This window comes from Centruroides sculpturatus, unplaced genomic scaffold, assembly GCF_000671375.1.
Source record: "Centruroides sculpturatus isolate CEXI.00-Female unplaced genomic scaffold, Cexi_2.0 scaffold1508, whole genome shotgun sequence".
Classification (NCBI taxonomy): Eukaryota; Metazoa; Arthropoda; class Arachnida; order Scorpiones; family Buthidae; genus Centruroides; species Centruroides sculpturatus.
The window spans coordinates 7,938-33,197 of record NW_019385649.1 but is presented as its reverse complement, the minus strand read 5'-3'; the positions used below and the strand labels follow the sequence as shown (position 1 = coordinate 33,197).

At 32.1% G+C, this 25,260-nt stretch overlaps 1 protein-coding gene and 1 long non-coding RNA gene across 2 annotated transcripts in view; both read left to right on the top strand.

Annotated features, from left to right (window-relative positions):
• The window catches only part of LOC111640876, a 50,682-nt gene extending 34,838 nt beyond the window's left edge, over positions 1–15,844 (top strand). The window contains exons 2-3 of the mRNA XM_023386956.1: positions 2,473–2,542; positions 15,149–15,844. Coding sequence (XP_023242724.1) covers positions 2,473–2,542; positions 15,149–15,279 — 201 coding nt within the window. The 3' untranslated portion in view covers positions 15,280–15,844. The remainder of the gene's footprint in view (positions 1–2,472; positions 2,543–15,148) is intronic.
• A 7,418-nt stretch (positions 15,845–23,262) lies between these two features.
• LOC111640880 lies at positions 23,263–24,697 on the top strand. Its single transcript, XR_002759329.1, has 3 exons — positions 23,263–23,349; positions 24,397–24,502; positions 24,582–24,697. It is a non-coding gene; the product is annotated as an uncharacterized LOC111640880 (long non-coding RNA).
• Positions 24,698–25,260: the final 563 nt, after the last annotated feature.

Here is a 25,260-nt window from a genome sequence, read left to right as displayed (position 1 = left end):
CCATGCCTTACGCCGCCCTTGGTCATAGAAATGATGTAATTTGAAAATAAATTATTTATAAATACGTATGTCAAGTTATATTTTTATTACGACGTAAAATATATTTAAGAGTTTACGACCACTGTGCTGGGTGAGACGTTATTGAAACAAAAAAAGTTATGCATTCCATCACGTACATAAACAGTGTCGTAATTCGCCAAGTGCAGATCAGCAAATTCGTAAAATTTTTGTTTATTTTGAACAATCCGGATAATCGAAAATCCGGATAATGGAGGTTCTACTGTATATATATTTTATTCATTACATTAGTTTGGCCGCCATAAGTGCTGATGGTTGCAAGTTGAGGGCTGTGAAAGAATTTGTAGTTGTGTATCTGATATGTTTTTTTATTCATGATGATTGATTCCAAATTGTTTATGCATCTTTTCAAAAGTTTCTGACAACTGTGTTATCCATCAATATGCTTGTTGCCTTGTAAGCAATCAGTAATTTGTTATGTTTGGCATATTGATCTAGGGATGTTACAACTAGTGATTGACTTCCCATTTCTGCTTAAAACAAAAGTCAAAACATTTTAAAATTTGATTTTCTGAGTCTTGCTAGAGATGGATTATTGTAGTTCTCTTTTTGCATTATTATTTCAGGTAGGAATGGAGCTATACAGCTAAGAATAATTATTTACACATGCCAATTCACCAGATTTACTTCACTAGCTATAATTGGAAGGAAGAGAATGTTTAAGAAGACATTACTCTCCTCTCTTAAGTAAATTTATTTTCCATTATATATAGAAATGTATAAATTCTGTTTTGATATAGATTTCTTAATGAATAAGCATAATTAACTGTCTTATTGGAATATGCTTTCGACTTACTTTCATATACTGTATTAAACTATGGTGTTTTGAATTCTGTACTTCAAAGTTCTATTTCTGCTGGGGTAACATTACTATACTGTAGTAGGTTATAACTAATAGTGTTCTGCTTGAAATTAATTTTAAAATTTCATTTTTTATCCATAAAAAGATGCATTTTTTTATGGATAAAAAATGAACTACAACTGAAATTCCTTTTATATTACTGGAGAAAAAGATGATTTCCAAACATTTTTTTAAAATTCCAACTCATTTCCAAAGTGTGTTCAAAATATCCTGTTCAAATTTGAGTGCAAATTGTTGGCAAGGTTAATTGTATACAAAAGAAAGCAACTGGTGTTATTGTGACTAGAGGGTCAGCACCTCTTTGATGCCATGTCAGGAGGGCACTTCTGTGTTCTGTCAGCCTGACACAGAAGTTGCGATGGCTGTTTGTTTTCGTTTGAATTCATTATATGAATGCTCATATGTGTAGGTGGTCTGTTTCAAGATGGAGACAAATAGATAATTGATACTAGAGCAACATTGAAGCGTTTGCACATGTGAATATTTATAGATTTCTTGAAAATTGAATTATTTGTCATTTTATTGTTAAATGCTAACTGGGGAGCAGTTTATATGAAATTGCATGTTGTTATAAATATCTGGAAATAGAACAACTTTATGGATGGGACGATTGTTCTGTTGACAGAGTCCGACACTATGGGGACAGTCCAAAGAAGGAAAGTGTTGAGATTTCTAGTTCTGGAGTTGGGATATTCCTCTATCGGAGGAGGTGATGATCAGACTATATCATTGGGGGAGCAGGCAGCAACTTTAATTATTGAGGAACTGACGACAACTTTTTGTGTCGTGGAGAAATTGACATCTTTTACTCTTGGAGGAACTGGTGACTACTGCCTGAACTGGCTGCTATTTGTCATATTAAAATGGCAGAATATGGCCAGGAGGGCAGGTCGTTATGGGAAAGTGTCTGTCAGCATTGAGAACATATAAGATGAGACTCTCTCGGGTAGAAAAGTTGACAATTATTGCTGCTGACAATATTGTATTGACTAATTTTCCCCTTTTTGTTGATTAAACTTTCTTTTGTAAAGTGTGAGTTCTCACATTATCTCACATTATTTGTCTTTCACTTTTGTTTTTTGTCTTATGATCATTTCTTGATATATAAGTAACTCATCAAGATTTATTTCATGATCTTCAAATTGTAACTATAATTTAGATTATATTCCAATAAATATTTATAGATTTCTTGAAAATTGAATTATTTGTCATTTTATTATTAAAACTTATAAGTACATTTAACAAGTTATAATTTTATATACAAATGGATGTATAGATTATAATTATAATCAATTATTAAATCTGAGTGCAAGGAAATTTTAATGTGAAATTTATTAAAATAAAACTAAATAACTGATCATTTATATCTTTATCCTCAAACTTATTTTATTTGATCTTATTGTTAGGTTTTTGTATTGTTAAACAGTCCACATTTGCTCATGAGATCATTTTATAAATATTTTGTTCAAATTATTTAAATAATATAAACTTTAAATTATAAAGCTTATAAAATTCTTTTTACTTTATTACAGGTTGATGACGATCATGATTCAGGTACAGAATCTGATGATGAAGGTGGAGATGTTGATGAATTTGAAAAGTGTAAGTTGGATATTAAAGAAATTTTTAAAACATTAATAACTAATGAAATCTATCATCAATTCTAAAACAGTAAAATTTAATTCCTTTGTCTAAATACTCAATAAATAGTTGACATTAGAGAAGCAAATTTTCAGTATTTTAAACACAAATCTTTTTATTTTATTAGAGACTTATTTTTAATTACATACTTTCAAATCATTTCACCCATCATTAGGGCTAGAAATTATTGAAAACAATTTTTATTTACTATTACTTCACTAATTTCTACTCAACATTATGAAATGAACACTTCTAAATTTAAGTGTTTGGTTTTTTTTATATGATGATCAAGTTTGTTATTGTGAGGCCCACCATTTCCCCCCAAGAAAATTTGTTGTTATATATGTATGTATTTGTTAATTGTTATTTACATTATCTGTATAATTTTAGTTTCAATTACTTTATTTTAATCCTTTTGCTAATAATGTATTTGCTTTAATTAATCAATTAGAAATTTTATAGTATTTTAAACTCTGCTTATTTTATATCCCTTTTTTTGTTCTGTTGGTTGTGTAAAGAACAACTGTTAGCTATCAGACAGGATGCCCTTTGGACGCACATCTCGAAGATGTGTATGTAAATGTGACACTGAGATTGTTTATCTATCAACCAATGTTATAAAGGAATTTTGCCTGTTTTTCCAATTTTAAGGACCCCCCTTTTCCAAATTTTTAGTAATATCAATTTTGAAATAATTTAGAGAAACAAATTAGGATAAAAATTTATCAATTAAATGTTATAAATCTCAACATGCAAAGGAAAAAAAAACCTTTTTCCTTCCCACCACCCAGTCTCCATGTTGACCTCTAGGACTAATAGAGAACAATGATCAAATACTGTTATGATGTTTGGACTTATGTTATAGACTTAGTCAAAACAATCAAGTATTAATGATGAGAAACTGTCAATTGAATAAAATTATGAGGTAAGGAGAGTCGTAACACCGAGGGAAAGTATCAACAAACCGTCCAGTTTGCAATGTCCTATGTCAATCGAACCTGGACACAGCTCAAACTAGTAAATTGAACATCACATAATTCTCCCATGCTAAAAATATATAAAAAGGGGTCACACCCTGCTATCTGGGGACATGAGCGGAGGACATAGTCTCCAGTGGATTACGGAGCAGATTGACTGACTTGCCCGGACAGGGGGTTGACTGGACATGAGCGAAAGAACCTAGAATAAAGACGGAAAGGAAGAAGAGAATAAGGAGAAAAAGTGAAGAAAGAAGAGAAGACAACTCTCTTCCTGGTATGTTGTAAGTCGTGAAGTTTGGATACCCCTCGTTAGGTACCCCCTCATTTTATAGATAGAAATAGGCCAATTTCCTAAATCAGATTTTATAATTTTGTTCAGAACTTTGTTTTTTGATACTGTTTTTGATGATAAACTCTCGTTATTTGTACAGTACTTGACTCTACATTCATCCTCCTGAGAGGCTCATTCTTAGACTTCGGAGTGACTCTTACCCTTGCACCTTAATTATTTGTTTTTTTTTTTGTCTAAATTTGAAATATGTCCAACAAAACACACGTGGTGGCAGGACCCTACCCTAAACTTGAGTAATCTAATTTTTGACAGCCTCCGACCACCATATTATATATTTAAAAGGCTGTTGTGTAAAAGTTCATATTACTAAATTTTATTTGCTTCTCAAAATTAAACTGAGTATTGTTTCTTTAATTTTAAAATAAAAATATAACGATAAAAAAAAATTTACATAAAATCTAAATGTAAAATAATATATACATTTCAGAATAAACTGATGCATTATTTTTTCAGTGATTATAAGCATGTTATTTATTTCTAGGTTTACACATATATTTATAAACAACATTACTGAATTAAGGAAACCAGTTCTCAGCTTCATTAATAAGCTGTAACATTTTTGAATCAACTTGACTATTTTCAATAAATTAAAAATAGAACGAAGAACTAAAAAGCAAAAACACACATTTAAAATTGTAGTTTTATAGTATGAAAAATGATGCTAAATTATCAAAATTTATATAAATACTCCTATAGACAATCAGAAAATTATCTCAATTTACCAATGATGGTATTGCAGAATGTTCATGCATTTTCTTTATTTAGATTTTGAGGTTGAGGTTGCTGATTATGTTTGTATGAATCTGTTCAAAAAAAAATCTTAAGGATATAAAATCTTATCTTGTGCTTTTCTGATCAGAGCTAGCCTGTTCCACCTTATATTAATATGCAAACTTAATGCCCAAAATGTTAAAATTGCAGAGTTTGATAGTAAACTTATCAAGAATGTTTTTAGTCTAATAGATACGGAAAAATTTATAGAACTTGCAAAGTAGTATAATAATTACAAATAACCTGTTGGTTTTGTGTTTTAAGTTGATTTGATGAAAGGGCTTAGAGTTATTCACTACTGTGGGTTATCTCAATTTTATGTGACAACCAGCAGATGAGCCCGGTGTTGCCTGGGCAAAAAACAACAACAAAGATTATTAGATTATTTCATACTTCTAATCCTTCTATTCTAGTAGGATTAGCCCAGGACACCCCTAGTGGGCATTCTAGCAGCAGCAGCAGTACCATTCCATGGTATAAATAATAAATTCCTATTACAAATAAAAATAATAATATATCAAATTTCTCATGGCGTACCTTACTAAAATGCAGCCAAAAAATGCAAAAAACTGCATCAAATAATAATATACTGAATTTATTGTTAATTTAAATAATAGCTAGGGATGCCCCTAGTGGCCAATTTTGACATACGGTGACAGAAAGAATGAATTTGGTTTTTCAGCTTTATATAGTTAGATTATCAATAGATTTCCTTTGTCTAAACTTATTACTGCGTTTCAAAGAATTATGAAAAATCTTTTACATTCTATACAGATGTATTCATTTCCATTGCAATTTTTTTGGAAATCATCAAAGATACCTAAATGCACGTCTTTCCTTAAACTATCTTCTGTTTTCTATTATCCAATGTAAAATCACAGTAATTTAACTTTTATCTTGAGAGCTGAAAAAGTTCTCATAATTCTCTCTTTGGACTGATAAGCCATCTTTAAGTGATCTCAATTTTAGCATGTGTTAGTTGTTATTCCCTGTAAAGGACTAAGCAATTGACTCTGGAACTTGTGCATAGATTACAATATTCAACAACATAAATTTTTTGGTAAAATCAATAGTTTTTTAATGATGATTATTTTATTTATGACTTATATACACTACTTGTGGCTTTTCACAAGAATGATTGCCATAGCCATCAGTCTCATTGCATCTGGATTTCTCTCAACTTCAGATATCTCTCCAAATATCAAATGTACTAAAGATGATAGAAAATATTTTAATATTAACATCTTATATATTTATAGTCATTAAAAAAGTCTAATTTTGCAATAACATTTTGGATGAGAAGTTATTTATCTTTTGGTGATTAAGATACTTGACTCACTAGCTATAATGCTAAGAGGCTATAAACTTTCAAACTCTTTATTACTACAAAATAATTTGACAAAACTGGAAAAGTAAGCAAATGAAAGTATTAGTATACCTTGTTTTCAGCTTGCTTCTGTAGGTCTTCAGTTGGAACATCAAACTTAAACAAAAGAGAACATGTGAAAAACATATTTAATGCAATGGAAATAAATTAAAAAGAATGGGAACAACATTTGAAATTAATAGAAATTCATACACTCACTTCCAAAAGTTAAGCACAGAGCAGAAAATGTTCATGTTTGGAAAGCAATCTGCATTTGAGAGGTTGCAATTCACTGCAGAGGTAGGTGGAAGTATGCAAATATGTTATGTTACTATCAATCATGATTATGTGTTGCGAAATATGCAAAACACACAGTCGTATAAGAAGCCAGCCTTCTGAAGTGGGAGAGGAGTTGCATGTAAGTGCCGAGAAAAAGTGTGGAGAACTGTCGTACAATTAGTGTGCATGACTGATGTGTTTCTATGACTTCCAGAGGACGAATGACAGACAGTGAGCACTGGCTGTGTATGGGACGCCTTGAAACAGGACAATCAATCACAGATGTTGCTCTTTTCTTCGGTGTTCATCATTCTGTCATTTCACGGTTATGGAAACAATTCCAAACAAGCCAAACAGTTGTCCGAAGACCTGTGGCTGGTTGCCCAAGAGTTACGATCCCTGCAGAAGATTGCTATATTGCTGTTGTAGCCAAGCGGAATCAAAGAGCAACCTCTACACGTATGACATTGATGATTGCTGCAGCTATTGGTAAAACGATATCTGCTACTACTGTGCGCCGAAGGCTACACATGAACGGACTGTATGCCCGGGTACCACGAGTTTGTGTTCCACTATCTGTCCAATTCAAAGGCACATGATTAAAGTGGTGTCGGCAACATGCGAATTGGACTGTGTCTGATTGAGGCAACGTTATGTTCACGGATGAGTCGCGATTTTCCCTGGAGCCAGATGACAAACGTGTAAGAGTATGGAGAGAAAAAGGCACACGCAACTGACCTCAGAACATTATCGAGCATCACGCATTCCGAGGTGGAAGTGTTATGGTATGGGCAGGCATTTCGTTGGGATATTGCACCGACCTGCACATCTATCGAAGGGGTTCTGTAACTGCTGTCCGGTATCGGGATGAAGTCCTCAAACCTATTGTGAAATTGTATGCTGCAGCAGTTGGTCCTGCTTTTGTTTTAATGGATGATAACACATGACCCCCTAGAGCTGCCTTCGTTGACGACTACCTCGAGAGAGAGGGAATCGCAGGTATGGATTGGCCGGTGTATTTGCCAGCCCTCAATCCCATTGAGAATCTTTGGGATGCCCTCGGCCGTGCTGTGTGTGCACGTTTCCCACCCCCTGACACTCTCACAGAGTTGCAAACTATACAGGAGGAATGGAACTTATTTGACTCTGGAGTGGTTGATCACCTCATGGAAAGCATGGTTACATGCTGTAAACTTTGTGTAAAGATAAGGGGTGACCATTTACCCTATTAATGTGGGTTTTGTTTGTTTGTTTTGCATTTAAACATCATTTTATTAATGATTCCAATATGATTTCATCTTATGCTTTATGAAAATTCAATATTGTTTTCATTTTTCTATGTAATTCTTTGTGTTGTTTCATGCATAAACATATTTGCTACTGTCCTGCCACATTTTGTGTCAATCACAGATGTATTTGTCGATTTTTTTGCAGTTTATTGCTCCGTGCTTAACTTTTGGCAGTGAGTGTATAATTCAAATACAAGTGATATAAAAATACATACATATTATAATCAACACTTAAAAACACAAATGGTACGAAAATAACAATAAACAATTATTGAAGGACCAAGCTTAAGTTAAAGCTTTTATATGGGCTTCCATGCCATTGATTACATGTCGGCATCCCTATGATTGATAAAAAGGTATTTTTGATTAGCTTTAAAGATTTCTAATAATTCCAAGAACCTGATAGAGCTCCCAGCAGGCCCAATGATCTTAGCCTTGTCTCATTTTATTTGTATGTCTTGCTAGGAGATTTAAGCTGCTAAGACTGTGGTGTTGAGATTTTTTTAAACAGTATATGTGTGTTATTTAATTCTTTGTAGTAGAATGCATCTGGTAGCTCGTACATATATTGTTTGTTGAAGTGCTGCTTTTCAATTAGAATGGCAAAAACACCTGAGGAGTTGGTGTGGCTAAGTGGATTCTTGTTGCTATGTAGAATTCCAAAAACCATCTGATTATGCTTATAGACAAGGTTTGTTATTCATTTTTATCAGTTCCTTGTATATTAGTCTTAATGCGGGAACATAGTGTAACATAACCCTCTTCTTAGAGTCCAGTTGTAAAGACATTAAATGTGTTTTTCGAATATTCTTTTTTCATTTAAGTTCCAACTGAAGAAAGCCTATGGAAATAGGTCAAATTTTTTTGGTTGATTAAATATATTGCTGGAGTTAAACAAAGTGTACTGATTCTTTCATTTGCTATAAAATGAATTTTTATGACAAATAATTATAGTCAACCCCCCTATAACATGGGCTTGTATAGTTCGGATTCCTGTATAACGGCGAAAAAATTGCGACAGATTCGTACAAACACGTTAAAAAAACTCGTATAATTCGGTAAACGTCATCACTGACTCGTGTCACAATAGGATTGGTCGAATCTAGACCAATAGTGGATATTGTACAAACCGTTGAGTTTAAACGAGCAGCGGACCTACTAAAAACCATTTATTATTTAATGTCCATAAAAATTATATTTATATTAATGATGTCTCTAAAGTTCAGTGAATTTTTCGCAAAAAAAATTATTTATCAGGAAGCACACGAGCGCCATTCGATGACAAGCTCCATAGCGAAAACAAGCTTAAGCAATGGCTTTGTCGAACGGTGCACATTCAGTAAGTAATCCTACAATTTTTTGTTTATAGCATAGTTTATATGGATTATTCCCAAAAAATTATACATATTTTGGAAATGTTGAGTCAAATTAGTCTAGAATCGATTAATTTTATGGAAGAAAACTTTTCAAACAGCCGTAGTCCATAAACTGCATACGTGCCGGGCTGTGATTGGCTCATGTATTTAAGGACTCTTAGAACATCAATTTCATAAAGAACGGAATGTATCTAACATGTTATAGGGAGGTCGACTGTATATACATTTAAAACATGTATCATAGCTCGACCATGTAATGCAGGGGTGTCCCGTCCACGGGCCGCATGTGGACCAAAGCAAGCTTCAATGTAGCCCAATAAACATGTAAACAAAATTGACAATTATTATTATTATTTGTTTATTTCAATGGGATAAACCTCAAAAAAGAAGTTTCACAAAGCTGTAAACCTTTATACATATTTTATTTTTTAATAGAAAGGAAATATTTTCAAATATTTGAAATTGTGAATGAGGAAGGAGTCGTGACTCAAAGGATTATAGTCCCAAATTCCGAGAAAGGAGAGAAAGACCAAAAGATAAAAAGAAGTGAGAAAGGTTGGAAAATTAAGGATCAATATTTGCATAACAGAAGGTCTATTTAACCTTTCTCACTTCACTTTTTGACCTTTCTCTCCTTTCCCCGAATTTGGGTCTATAATCCTTTGAATCCCAACTCTAGCTTTATTTAATATTCCTTTCAGCATTGCAAGATTTGGCTACTTTGCACCAAATTTGACTACCCTTTTTTTAGTTTGGTGTAAAAAATATCATTTAGCACATTGGCTACATTTTGGGCTACATATTATTTATAAATATACAGTATTAATTGAATAAAAATGCTCTTTAAAATGGTGATTTGTTGTTTTTTATTAATTAAAGACCCAAATAAAACAAATATTCGCGTTTTTCAAATAAATTTTTTTGTCTCCTTTATAATAGATAAATTTATTTCTAAGAAGAAATTAAGTGTCAGTGAAAGTAGTTTTTTTAAAATATCCATTTTTGTGATAGTCTTAATACTTATTACTATAATCTAGACATGTAAATCCTTAAATATACTTGAATATTTAAGGATTGGGACATAATATACTTGCTCAGAACTCCATGACTTCTTTCAATGTGGCCCAGAGAAACAAAAAGGTTGGACATCCTTGATGTAATGGTTTACAACAGCATTACTTTCTGCCACTTTGGTAATGAAATCAAAACTAAAGATTACATTGCTATTTTGATTTATTTGCTTCAGTTTTAAAGTGCATAATGTAGAAATCCATTTTATATTAATGTAAGTAATATATATATAAAATTTCAAGATTTACTGAATTTACGATATTTAATAATCCAGTCTCCATATTATCAATTGATAGAAATAAAAATTGGTTTTTGGAAGCAAAAGTTTATTAAGCTAACAATGTTCCTTGTTTACTATCTTAGGGACATCGGCTTATGTATGTACAGTACATAAGCATTCAAAAAGTGGAACATTTATATTAAGATTTTTAAGATCTTATTACAAATAAAACAACAATATAAATCAACAAATGTACATTGCAAAATATAAATATTTAAATTAAAATGAAGTTAACAATAAAAATTCTTTTTAAAATAAACATAATGATAAACATTTAAAATTAATTTTAAAAAGCTAATTGCCCTATTTTCATAAGGATTATCCAGGTGTTGTGTTCGTGTGAAAAACACCTGAAAGAGATGAATGTTATAGCCATTTATAGCCTATTTTAAACTGTAATTACAAACTCATCAAATAGCCTTTCTTTCATCTAAAGTCATTGAGTGTCTGTAGAAAATGTAAAAAAATTATTGTGCAATATAGTCACATTCATAGTCCTCTGCTACATTGATTTTTCTCAGATCACTGAAGACATGTATATTGTGAGATAAGCAGGGGGTCATAACAATCCCAATGACCACTTACTCTGTGCAAGATCTTACGATCTGATCTCTAAATTTTAAGGAGGGATTTAAAAGTATTTAAGAAAGGTGGAGATGTACGATTGTATAATCTGGTCTCCTGTCGGGATTCCCAACACCAGTTAGGGTGGTTTAAAATATGTGCCCCAACTGGCGTTTACCTTTAATTAGAAATATCTGTGACATTCGAGTGACAACGTCTGAGAAAAGCTAAGGAGTCAACCATTGAGTGAGTTGGAGTGCATAATGAATAAGATTGTTTAGATATATTAAATTTATTGATATAAAAACTAAAGAATGAATATAAAGTAAAATACACAATTGAATCAAAATACATTAAATGGAGTTACAAATATTACATTCCCGTAGGGAGATCAAATTATTCGACTTAACTCTAAATTTAACCTAATCACGTGAAATCTAACACTTATGCGTGGAGAGAGAGTTCACATCAATCTAACAGATTATACTACCTTCATAGTTTCCATAAGTATCTTGTATTTGAACGCTGTCTTCTTGTTCAGGATCAGGGAGACGTTTAGGAATCGTAACGACTATGGATGCGCTATTACAATGTGGTCGACATCTATGTGGCGTCCTCTTATCTTGGAACGGCCTTCATTGTACGTTATATGGCAAGTACTTCTTTCAATGAATTGCCTCCTATGGCATGTTCATACCTTGTTGAACTGCCAGGAAGGGTGGGAAAAAGCCCTTTTTATACAAGTCAATGGCCTAACAGACAGCCAAGTCTCGTGTGCGGCTGCTTCTGACTCAACTTCCAAGTCGGCCGTAGGAAAGGAAGTTTACTCCCTTCTTTTTTAAAATGATGGAAGCTACATCCTTTTTTGTTTAACTTCTCTCTGAAATAAAATTGTTTTTATTTTAGACTAAAAAAATTTTTCTTTATTCACTAATTTCTTTAAAAATGACTCCCCCCCTAAATCCTGATTCTCACAATATACATACTGTATCTTGTCTTTAGTTTTCCTCTATTTATTTTCTGTATATTCAATCCATGATATAATTAATATCATCATTCTCTTCTATTTGACTTTGTATCTTGAAAGCTGATAAATTTGCATAATTATCCTCAATCTATATAATGACCTCATTTCAGAGAACTGTGATGGTTAAAGCATGTGATACAATAATTGTCATTTTAATAAATTGTAAATTTATTCTTAGAAGTGAATTTTAATGATTAAAGTAATTATAAATATTTAAATCAATGGTCATAGCTTGACTAGCAATGTTTTTTTGTTTATGCACAATAGCATTATTTTGGCATTTTCATACAAAATCTAAACTAAAGATTTGTATGGATATTCACTTAATATATTAAGTAACATTTAATAATAATTTAAATTATATATGAATGAGTTTCAAGTTACACTATTTTACTGTTGACTTCTAACATTTTCTAAATAGTAAATGGATGAATGAGCAAATTTCTTTATCCTGCTGGATAGCCTAATCATTACACTCCATCTCTTGCCCAAAAAGTGTGCTTCTTATATGGTAAAGTTGGTACAAAATATTTTTATTACATTGCTTCTTTGTTTGTGTTCTATATATAACTTAATATTAATAATAATAAAATAACAAAAACAAATATCAAAATAAACTTAAAGAAATTAAATAGAAAGCTTAAGTTATTTAAAATTTAGTTTAATCAGAGAGCAAATTCGAGGAAAAGTGGAAAGAAGTATGAATGATTCAGCATTGACATTCTTTTTGCTAAATTTTTGTGGTTTGTGAATTGCAATCACATTTTAACATGTTTTTTTTTCCTGCTTGCAAAAGATTCACTATTCCAAACAATGATGAATATATTTTCAATAATAAATTGACAAGATAAGCTTTTTTTAATGCTATCTCAACTTCCATCTTGTTTTAACATTTGATGCTTTTTTCATAGGATTTCATAGGATTTAGCTATTCATGTTCTGCAAAACAGTGCTAATCAAATTTGCTGATAAAATAGTTTTTTTCACATTCCATTTTTTGTTAGTAAATGTTTACCCAAAGAAGCACCAAACATTGTGTAATTGTAAATTAACTCAGGTACAGATCTGAGTTAATTTAGTTAATGCAATGTTTTCCAAACTATTAATAAGATCATATTAATAGTTTGGAAATATATCTTTAGATCATACTAATAGGGGTCTGCAAATATGTTTGTGGGGGGGTCCTTGTGTTCTCAGAAGAAGCATCTTTTATCACGGAAGAAAAAATTTCTTGTAACACTTGCCTTAAAAACACCCCACAAAAGTTTATTTAATTAAAAATCTTTTATTAAAATACAAAATATGAAAACATGTTTTAAGAAACATTTTGTTGTTTAGTGTGTGTGTATATATATAAAATATAATTCAATACACACACTCACACTCTCTCACTCACTGAATTACAGTTAAACTCTGTTATAACAAACACGGATGTAACGAGTTCGGTTATAACAAGCAAAACTTTTTTCCATATAAATTAATGTAAAATGCAATAATGTGTTTCATGCCAAAAAAAATACTCAAATATTTTATATATAATGTTTATTCAAAGAAAATTATACAATATATCATACATTGTTAAGGAGTGTGGATCATCATCATCATTTCTTCTAGTATAGAATGAACCAACTTGGAATGTGAATTTGATTTGTAGGAAACAATAAAAAATTGAAAATTAATTTTAATTTGGAATTGGTCATTACATTTAATACAAGATAGAAGTGAAGACATGCTTGCTGTATTAATTTGACAGTAGTCTCTTATACAATGTTAATTTGTATATTGAATACACATACAAAAAAGTAATAGTCTTAAATTGTGATTCTACTATGCAATTACAAAAATAAAATATTAATTAATAATCTACTGTAATCATATTTAAATCCTAATTTAGTGGGATGCAAATTTCATTCATTATGTAAATGTTTGTATGAAATTAATCAAACGAAGTTGTACTACTCTATCACTTCCCAACTAGGTGAGGTTTAACATAATCCTAAAACTGAAAATAACTGAAACAAAAATAACTAGTAAATAAAAATTCTCTTTTGTTATCTCATAACAGTATTAGTGATTGTGTTGTAGTAGATTTCATTTTATTAAGGAAAAACACTGAACAACAATGGCTGTTTTTTTCATTAGGAGGAGACTAATGGACAAGTTCAAATCAATTTAGATTATCTGTTGTTTTGTCCAGTAAATTGCTTTGATGAATCACCATTTATTTCTCTTATTTTTTTTTAATTGTTAAATTGTGGATTGGAGCATACTTTAAGAAAAGTACTCTCATCTGGCATTGTTTTTTGTAATGTTCCAAGTATTTTCTTAAGAGCTGGCTTTTTAGCTTCTTAGGAGGAATTTGGATAAATGATGGTGTGTTTGCATAAAGCCTTAACTTACCACTTAAAACTTTGGTAGAAAGTTTTCTGGTTGAAGGTCTGCTTGTAGGCTGTCAGTTTCTTGTTTGTTTTTCAGTTTTTGTGACAGTCCAATCATGATTGATGCTTTTTCATCAATTGTAATTTCAGAACTCTAGATACTGCACATCATAACCTTGTTCAAACAGATTGGAAATCTGTTCAAATGAAAATGATTAAGAAAATTTGAACAAACAGTTCAAATTTTTACAAAAAGATTTTGAAATGTGCTCCTGTGTTTGGCTCTTGGAATAATTATGTAGCATTATGTTCTGGTATCAGAATACAAAGTTTGCTAAGAAGTCAAAGTTTACTAAGAAGACTTGGGAGGTGATTTATAATGTGCAACAATATTTTATTAGAGAGAAAAGAGAGCCATTATTGCTAGTAAATCAGGTAAGACAGCAGACAGCCATGGCTACCAAAATCAGTTTTTTGACAGTAATTGCTATTCTTAAGGAAGGAAAACCTTTTTGTACACCTGGAAAAGAGAGGCCAAGGTCAAATACTCTAGGCAATTCTGTGGACGAATTTGATTTATCTGTAATTCATCAATATATTCATAGTCTGTGCTGTGCAGGTGAAATTCCAACCTTATGTTGCCTACACATTGATTGAAAATAAAAGATAGGTTTTAATGATAAGGTTTAAAGATTCAATACATTCATTAAATGTGTTGAATCTTTAAGGAAGATTGTGAATAAGCTTGGATTTTTTTGTAAAATTAACCAGAATAAGTCACTTATGAAAGAAATGACATAGTAGTGTGTAATAATAATAATTTTTTGTGAACAGTTCAAACTGTGAATGAAAGCTGGTCCAGTGTATATTTAGATGAGACAAGGGTGAATGAGAATCACATTGTATCAAAATGCTGGCAAGACAGTGTGCCTAATTTGAAAGTCTTGATTGGAAAAAGTAGATAATTGATGATTCTTCATGCTAGAAATGAAAATGGTTTTATTTCCAACATCCAGTTTGTTTTTGTTTCCAAAGACAATGCCCCAGACTACCACAAAGAAACTGATGCAGATTTGTTTCTGAAATTGTTTAAGAATCAACTTATTCTCAACATTCCAGAAAAATCATACATTTTTATGGAATGTTACAATGCTTCATATCACAGTCATCAACTGGAGAGACCTCTGTCCAGCAATAGTCAATAACAAGAAATGACTGGCTAATTCAGCATAGAATTTTATTTCCTGGTGAACCATAGAGCCGAGCTTTATGAAATAATTAAAATGCATAAGAACTCCAGAGTATGGTATGAGATTGATGAAGAGGCAGCATCCAGAGCCCATACAGTTATTCACTTGCCTTCCTATCATTGCAAATTTAATCCCATTGAATTCAAATGGGCTCAGTTAAAAGCATACATCACTCAACATAACACCACATTTAAATTGGCAGATTAAAAGTAGTGGACAATGTTTTTGCATCCATAACTAAAGAAAACTGGATAGCAGCAATTCATCATGTAGAAAAAATTATGGAAGAATATAGGGAATCCATTTGCCAATTGGATAGCATTGTGGAAATACTTGTAATTAATATGACACTGGGCAACTCTTCTGAAAGTGAAGAGGAAGATCTTATTCCACTATCAGATTGATATAAAAATTAAAAGGTCCTTTTCAGGACCAAAAAATGGTGATAAAGAGCAGCCAAGTCTAAACTAGTAATAAAACATTTAACAAGCAATTATTTATTGTGGCGTGGTCACAATGCCAGGCTGCAATTTTTAATTTATTTAACTTAAAATATATGCTTTCCACTTCAAATTAGTAGTGGCTTGCCCCTGTACATCATACTTTTCCTTTAACAATAGAGTTGTGTTGATCATTATCTAACACCTTTATGGGGAAAATTTTTGAATTGAAATAATGTGACTTCTAGTTTGCATCAGAAGTTTGTATATAGTTAATCGGGATTTCCTGCCCCTTTCCATATCTGGTCTCTTCTTTCATCTACCTAACTCTGTTCTCAAGAATAAGGAAAGACAGACAGATGACAATGGAAATTTATAGGTCTACAATTTTTTTTAAATTGCAGCCCAATAAATAAAAATAGAACATATAGTAGTTGTTAAATGCATAATTCTTTACAGTTAATGCAAGCTATAAAAAATTATAATTAACAGAGTCATGCTACCATCTAGTGAGAGAAAATAAAATTAAATTCACACATTGCCTGACACATTAAGTGAAAAGTGCTGTGACATCATTAGGGAATGTGCCGATCAGTTTAACTGAAATGACATCACATGTAACATTGCTTTCAAGTTCATTCTTTCCATAGACAGATTAGTGAATTTATATATTTTGACTTTTCTGCATGTTCTAAAGAGGACCTATAATGTGTGTGATGATTTTAGCCTCATTCAGGCAAACATATACATCAGGTTCCATAGCATATATAGCCAGAGAGGCAGTGTTGTGTGTATTTTCTATATCTTATGTGTACTCTTTAATTTTGGTATGGAGAGACTGGGATTTTGCTCCTATGTACTCCCTGTTGACAGTTCAAGTTGTTGTTGATTGGTATGTGATATATGCCTGGTTTGCTCATACGGTTGATCTGGTCCTTATCATTCTTCAAAATGTCACATGCTGTATAGTTCCTTGTATAATAAATATGGAAGTGTGCCTGTGTATGTACAGTACATGTACTAAATATCAATAGATATTTGTTGTTTCTGATAATCTTGCAGCTTTCCTGATGCATTCCAGTCTTTTCATGTGATTGATTTTGTTCAAGAATGTGGATAAGTTTCTTGTGGTTCAAGGCTGATAACTGTGTTGGAGGACTAATGATCCAAGATGCTCATAAAGATGTTGTCTAGCAGAGATTACACTACCAATTTTTAGTTACATATGTGAATACAAATTTTTTTACAGTCCTTCATTAGTTTTAATTTTTTTTTTTGTAGAACAAATTTTCAGTATTGTGCTATAAAATAATGTTACTTTTGTTAATTAATGAGTATTATGAACATTTTCCCCATTAGTTAATAATTTTAGTAAAAAACTTCTCTGACAACAGATTAAATAAATTTTATCTGAAACTAACAGTAAAACATACATACAATATAAATATGGAAAAGATAAGAAGGAATTCTGTGGATAGTCAAAAGGAAAGAGCATAAATTTTCAACATTCATCTTTACTCTGTGTGTGTAGAGAGACTTGAACATAAGTACATGACCGATCCCATGGCAATACCTTTCTTCTGCCTATAATATTCTGTAGAAATTTTAAAGTAATTATTATTAAATACAAATTTTACAAGTTCTATGATATATTCAGGAACGTTATATGTTTTAAGACTTTCTATTATCATTTCTAGGGTGATCGATGGATACATAGACTTTATATCAAGACTCATAATACGAAAAGACTTTTTATAATTACCTTTTAGCAATCCATTAATCAGTTCTTCTGTATTGTGTATACTATAAGTTGATTTATCCATATCCTGGAAAAATTTTTTTAAAAAACATTCCAAATTATATAAAATAGTTCTTCTAAAATCCACAAGAGGTCTGCAAGTATTACCTGGCTTATGTGTTTTGATTCTTACATTTAACTTAGGTTCTCTTACATTATTAAAGTCCAAAATGTTCTTGACCTGATATGCTGGAATTTCATTCTTNTGGAAAAAATTTTTTAAAAAACATTCCAAATTATATAAAATAGTTCTTCTAAAATCCACAAGAGGTCTGCAAGTATTACCAGGCTTATGTGTTTTGATTCTTACATTAGAGTATTCATAATTGGCCTATGAGCAAAATATTAACAGGGGGTGCCCACAGGAGTCCAAAGCTGGCCGCTTTTTCTAGAATATCTTGCACAATAGTATCTTTGGTCTTACCAGCAAAATCCCATTCCACACAAACTCAACCCAACGATTCAGGCTTATGATGACAATACAGTCTTCCTCATTCCCATGAAAACCAGAAAGTGCTGCAGGATAATAGGAATAAAATTCTCGAATCTCTTTCTGAATGGACAAAAGAGAACAAGCTAGTTATAAATACCAATAAATGTAAGGGTGTGCTCCTCCCTAAGGCTAACCCCCTGACTAGGAAATGCCTCCGTTTACATTGAAGGGACTACAATCAAAATCAATGACACTATCAAGTATCTTGGCCTTACCCTGAACCAAAGGTTATCATGGAAGGATCATGTTCAAATAATACATGACAAGGTAGTTAAAATCTGCCATTCTCTAATGTCTATATCCTGAAATACATGGGGCTTAGATGCTAAAGCTACAAAGATCATTTGTTCTTTGTTAAGTTATGGCAACCAACACCTGGGCGATCTGCCTAGGGATATTGCCTTCTGAGAGGTCTTTTTAAGGGAAACTGGTCCCTATTTAGGCGTTGCAGATGTGGAGAAACCCAAAAAACTTAACGTGGCCAGTTTGTCCAAGCAAGATGTAAACCCACAATGGAATTCCCAGTGTTCAGGGTACGAAGACCGTTTGGCCACTGGTGGGCTCTCACACAAAGACCATCTACCAGAGGGCTATTGTGCCGGCCATTACCTATAGGAGCGAGATCTGGGGTAGTGCAGTTAATAGGATTCACATCCGAAGAAAGCTTAGGTCCATTCAGCGCATAGCCATTATCTCTATAGCCAAGAGTTATAGAACTGCCCCCAGCAGCGCTCTACTCGCTATTACTGGCTTCCTCCCATCGACTTGAAATTAAGAGTTGTGCAAGTTCTTCCTTAGCAACATAGGGTGTGAGGTTCTGGCTGGAGGTAGAGGGTCTTGAAATTACTTTCTATCACTTAGTCGGCTCCAAGTCTGTTGGACTAGCCCTCTCATCAAAAGATGGTTTTTCTACCAGTGTTAAATAGATGCAGAGACTAGACGATAACAAATTTTTAGTCTACTAGCCAGGATCCCAACATCAGTTAATCAATTTATTGCGGATTAACACGCGGAACTATAATAGATGATAATATTTATATAGAATCAATCAAATAGGAGAGTTTCTCTATATGAGTGGAGACCAGTGGCATGCCATGACATTTGATGATAAGGAAACTGGGTTTCTGTAAGAAGCCGACTTCCAGGGGCAATCAGTCAGTTATAGTCTAAGGCAGAGCTGCGCAATTCATTTTGGAGGCAGGCTATAATTTCAATTACATGTCAGCCGGCAGGCAACGTACTAAATCATACCTGCTTACACTCATGATTCTTCTATAAATGGCTAGGTATTTGAATCAAACAAAGCTTTAAGTTGCACATATTTTAATAAAACCTAATAAAAAACACATCACTGAGACACTTTACAGGTCTCATTGATGTGTTTTTTATTAGCTTATTATTAAATGTTGAAAATTTATTACCTTATTAGCTAATAATTTTTCAAAATTTGGTGACAAATCTGATGTCAATAATAATATCAAATTTGAAATATGAGATGCAGTTAAAAAACAGCGGTATTTATTTTGTATATAGTGTAGAGTAAAAAGAAAACCTTTTCACAAATATATGTTGAGCCAAATCTGCTGAAATCCTGCAAAACAAGATCACACATTGCAGGGAAGACTTTTCTTGGTACTAATTTCCAAAATTTTATTAAATAGCATAAATATTATTACTTAACACTTTTTATTTGAAGAAAAATTTATGTATACGTAACTATTTAAGCAACAATATGAAGAAGCACCCAACAATTTAATTTTAATACACAAAAGTCGTCTTAAAACTAATAGAACAAGTGTAATAAACGTGTAGGTTAAGTATTAACAGGGGTGTGGCAATGACTCAAGTCATAGTTCATTCTGCGTTCGACCATCACGTGGCAGTTGGCATTATTGGTAGCACAACATTGCGCATGGTGACAGCCGACCGTTACTGTGTGCGGGCGAATTCAAATGCGTTAGCGGGCAACTTTGTGGCCCGGGTGCCTGGGTTTGGGCAGCCTTCGTCTAAGGTGCATTTGTATTCGTTTGTTCGATAAACCAGTGGAAACCGTCGACTTCTGATTGTATTTTTAATGAATAGATTATCTAACACACTTAATAAATAAGTAAGTTTAATATAATTACCTCTGTTATATTAGATTCAATACATTCCCTATGCCATCTAAATGCCATATCTTGCTTTGATAACATCTACTAATTTAGATATAATATATCTATTAGCCGTAACTTTGTTATAATTTTTAATATTTATTTTATATTGTTTACTAATGTTAAATTATATTCTATTTTAATTTCTAAAATGCTTCAATTTTACGAAAGAATCTATTCGAGATTTACGCTTTTCGTTTCTTTTACGAGTTTTACTCAAATTATTTAAATCGTCAAAGCCATTCTTATTCCGAACACTAATTTTATTTGAGAATAGTAGCTGCGTACTATTCTCAAATAAAATTTGTTGGCAAGGCCAACAAAACAATTTTTGCATTTTTATGCATCCACAAAAACATTATATGTCTTCATAAAGTTTATCGTGAAAATGTCGAACAATTTTTTTTATTGAAGTGTTTATATTTAACTTAAGCATTGGTCTTTCTCTTTTAATAATGTTTTCTTTTTCATTATGTGATTTTGAGTCTAAACCTTTTTTTAAAAAAATTTCAATATCGCAATTACATTTTGAATCGCTAGCCACGATATAAGGGCTAAAATTAAAAATAACATTATAAAAACTTACTTGTTGAAATAAAGTGTGTGGTGGATATACAATTATGCATACCTGGTACAAAATATTCAATTGTATTAATATACTTTTAAAGAAAATTATAATTAAATATAGTTTTGTGAAAAAACGTACATAAAAATAACATAAAATAGTCTTTACTTTTAAATATTAAAACAATTCACTTAGTAAAAATTGCTCCCTACCAGGATGGAATCAGAGACGATCTTTGTAGGTGTGCAGTGCGTGTATGCGTGCCAAATTCCGAAGATGTCGATACCGGTTAATTTCAAAATCCTCTTTTTTCGCATCACTAGTATATTTCAAAGTACGTGACAGGGTTGTAAATTTTAAACGTTTTTCACCATAGCTGAAAAAGTCTAAATTGGTGAAACTCAATGGTCATTTGTTTTTTAACTAATTCGTTTTAGGACCGGCTGTCCATGGAAATTTCCAAAATTTACATCTTTTCGGTCACTCTCATTTAACGTGAAAAATTTCTGTTTTTATTACGTCTAATATTACGAAGAGATCAATCTGCATTGTACTCGGCTAGAGATTGGTTCGGTTAAGCTTTTGTTTAAGTAAAATTCCGGCTTTTTCATCAGGATTTTATTTATGTCCCCTATTTCCTTAATCGCTTAATTATTTAACTACATCTTAAGTAGAAATAAGTGAAAACTAGTTACTTTGTACTTGAATATTTGCAGTCTTGGGAAAGAAGTGGAAAGACAAATTTTTATGACAACGGACACATAAATCGTAAATTTAAGGAAAATAAAGTCTAGAGCTTATACTGTACCTCGTGCACGTATCTCATTCATTAAATTTAGTTGTAAATGATGCTGTCAAAGCAACAGTTAATTTTTTAACATTGTCGAAGAATTGTACACGTTTATTTCTGCATCCCTTTATAGATGGGACATACTAAATCGTAATATCACTGGTTTAATAATTGAAATTCGTGAATAATATAAAATCGGAGATCGGAATATAAATATAAAATATTTTAATGGATTTTTTAAACTCCTGTCAACTATACAGAACTATCATAAAAACATACCAGAAAATTCTTATCGTTTGGGTTCAGTTATAGATGTACTCGGGATTCGCGTATTCGGGCGAGGACGTTCAAATATCTAGCAGGCCGCCCAGAACCGGTCCTTAATAGAATTGGATGCGTTATACGTGTAGCATCCACCCGAGGTCCTAAGCTTTCACAAGATAAACTGGGTGAGATTGGTGCTCCTTAAAGCGCGTGCACAAATCTGGCGTTTTGGATGCTGACAATACCGTGCTTCTACTCCACCACTAATTATCGTATATACAATATACGATAGCAATACGATGCAGATGCGTTGTTAGTTACGCAATCTGGACCTCCAGTCCGATCTCCTCTTCCAACGTATAGAAGCTAACGCATCTGCACGGTAAGCAGGAGTTGTGGGTTGGAGTATCATCAGACTAAGCAGAAGAACACAATCTGAGTTCTTCCTTCCGGTTCTGCATTTCCTGGGTGCTGTAACGGTATCCTCTGTATCATCACAATAGTGATGCCTATCCAATTTTTACTTTGACCGTGCCTCGTGGTTTATCATACTGCTATTTCTCCCGCACGGGAATTTCTGTGAATATTATATTATTTTTACCGTATTTTCGTTCTATCATAACGCTTACGAAGACCCACTCTCAACTACTTTCTTTCCCACTATCCACCCACATTTTCCTCCCTCTTACTACTCTTATCTCTATCCTCACCCCACATTTCTCCTTCTCATTTCTTTTTTCACTAAGGCTATGCCTAACGGCGCAGTGTATATCTATTCCACTTATAACCTACTTCTGTTAAACCTGTTTCTCTGTCTTTCACTCGGAAAACGAACACCCTCTCGAGTTACCCGCACTCACTCTCCACTCAATAATTTTAGTTTTAATTTTACTTACAATTCTAAGGGTTAGGACTCGTTTAACTCTATCCTAACTCGTGTCAGCATCCTGACATTGGCTAGATCTTACAATCCCGCCGACAATTTATTATAGAGCCATCTAACAGAAAACAAGATCGGATCTCACCAACCTGTTGCCGAATAAGTAATAATTGGTCGGCATATCACACATATTGTTTATTGTCTGTTTTGTGAGTTTACAATGGCAATTTCAAAACTATCAGTACAAGGATATTATCGTAAACAACAATAATCATTAAACAATTTATTTTACAGTTGGATTTTTTCAATAATAAACAAGGGAAGAAAGCGAGCTTTAAAAGAAGAAGATTTATATGAAACTTCAAAATATCATACTTCGGAATATCTTGGGGACCAACTTCAGAAGTAAGTTCATTTCTTACAATTTTCAAAATTTTAAAATACAGTAAATTTTTATTAATCTGTTCCTGTACACAAATAAACTGGTAGCAAATTATTGAAAAGCAGAAATCTTGGTTTCTATAGTATGAATTAGAAATTAAACAAGTTATTAAACATCTTATCGATGCAGACATTTCTTGAATTCCTTAATACTCATGCTGCTGTATACTTTTGATTTTGATTACGATTGTTATTTGGTTACTCTGAAAATGATACAGTACAGGAATGTCATTGTGTTAAGATACCATGCATCTTGTCACGTGTGATTTTGTGCACAGCTGCATCTTAGTTTTGCCTTGATTGCAGCTTAGAGGATTTCGCACCATGTATATAATAATCATTCGGCATTGCAAACTAAGAGCATGATCAAACAATACTTGATATTCCAGACTTATCAAGTGATAAATTAATAAATTTTCATTGTATTTTTACAATAAATTGCGGGTATAAAAAAGAACGATATACAGGTATACCTCGCCTTATGTCGGTAATTGGTTCCAGGAAAACGACGTAAGTCGAATTTACTTGTCTCCGAATCTACTTATCACTAAGCTAAACCGTAAATTACCATTCCCAGTTCTGTATTTTATTTATTAATGCATTTTTTATAATATATGATAAATAAAAATTTATTTTAAGCTTACAAACAAATAAATTTTAGTTTTTAATATAGTACAAAAAAGTAATCTAAATTTACGAATGCGTGTACTGTAAATACAGTACATACTTGTATATATTTTAATATGATTTTATGTGCTTTAAACGTTTTTCTAGTGATATTACGACTTCAATATTTGTGGCGGACAGACGTAAAGTCGAATAAAATGACTTTATTCGATTTTATTTTTGATTTTTATTTTTCCATATACTTTTTTAACAAACGACGTATAATCGGGAACGACGTAACTCGAAACGACGTAAGTCGAGGTATGCCTGTATACTGTAAATTTACATAACTTGAAGAGTATTAAGATAGTGTCTTCAATTGTTTATTTTCGTTGCATTTTTCAGAGAATGGAACAAGGAACTTCAGAAGAAAAATCCAAGCATACTAAAAGCTGTATTAAGATTTCTTGGATGGAAATACTTGATAATATTTTTACTTGTACTCTTTCAGGTACTATGATAACTGATTCGAAATACAAATTGCACGTGTTAGTACAATTCAAATGAATGATGTTTATATTTATTTTTAGGAAACAGCGTTAGTTGCCGGCCAAGTATACTTTTTAGGACAAACAATAAGTTATTTGGACAACAGGCAGGAATTTAATTTATACAAAGTTTATGTAAAACTTGCAGGATTTTTTGGCATAACTACGGTTTATGTGTTGATATATAACACAAGTTTCTATATGGCAGATTTATATGGAATGAAATTAAAAATAGCTTTCTGCAGTGTTATATATAGGAAGGTAAGTATTAAATATAATATATTATGAATGTACAATTATACTGTATTTATATTTTTCATATAATAATATAGCGTTATTTCATATAAGTGTGTGCACTGAGTAAGGGAAAAATTAGATATTTATGAAAGGCGAAAAAGGAAGTAAAGATAGTGATGCTAAAGTATAAAAAGTAACGATTGAAAAAAAATACATTTTTACACTTATCAAAAGTTAAATCGTAATAGTCACATGAATACGCATAGCCACATGAAAATTTCAGGACCACTGCAGGTGACAGAACGCTGCAAATGAAGTTTGTGTACTCATTTGATATTGTAGTACCGAGTTTCGTTCTATAATGACCAGCAGACGGCTGCCTGAGCCGTCTGCTGGTCATCTAAATATATAAAATTGCTTGTCCTGACTGACTGAATGACTCACTCACTCACTCACTCACTGATTCATCATCGCCCAGAGCAGA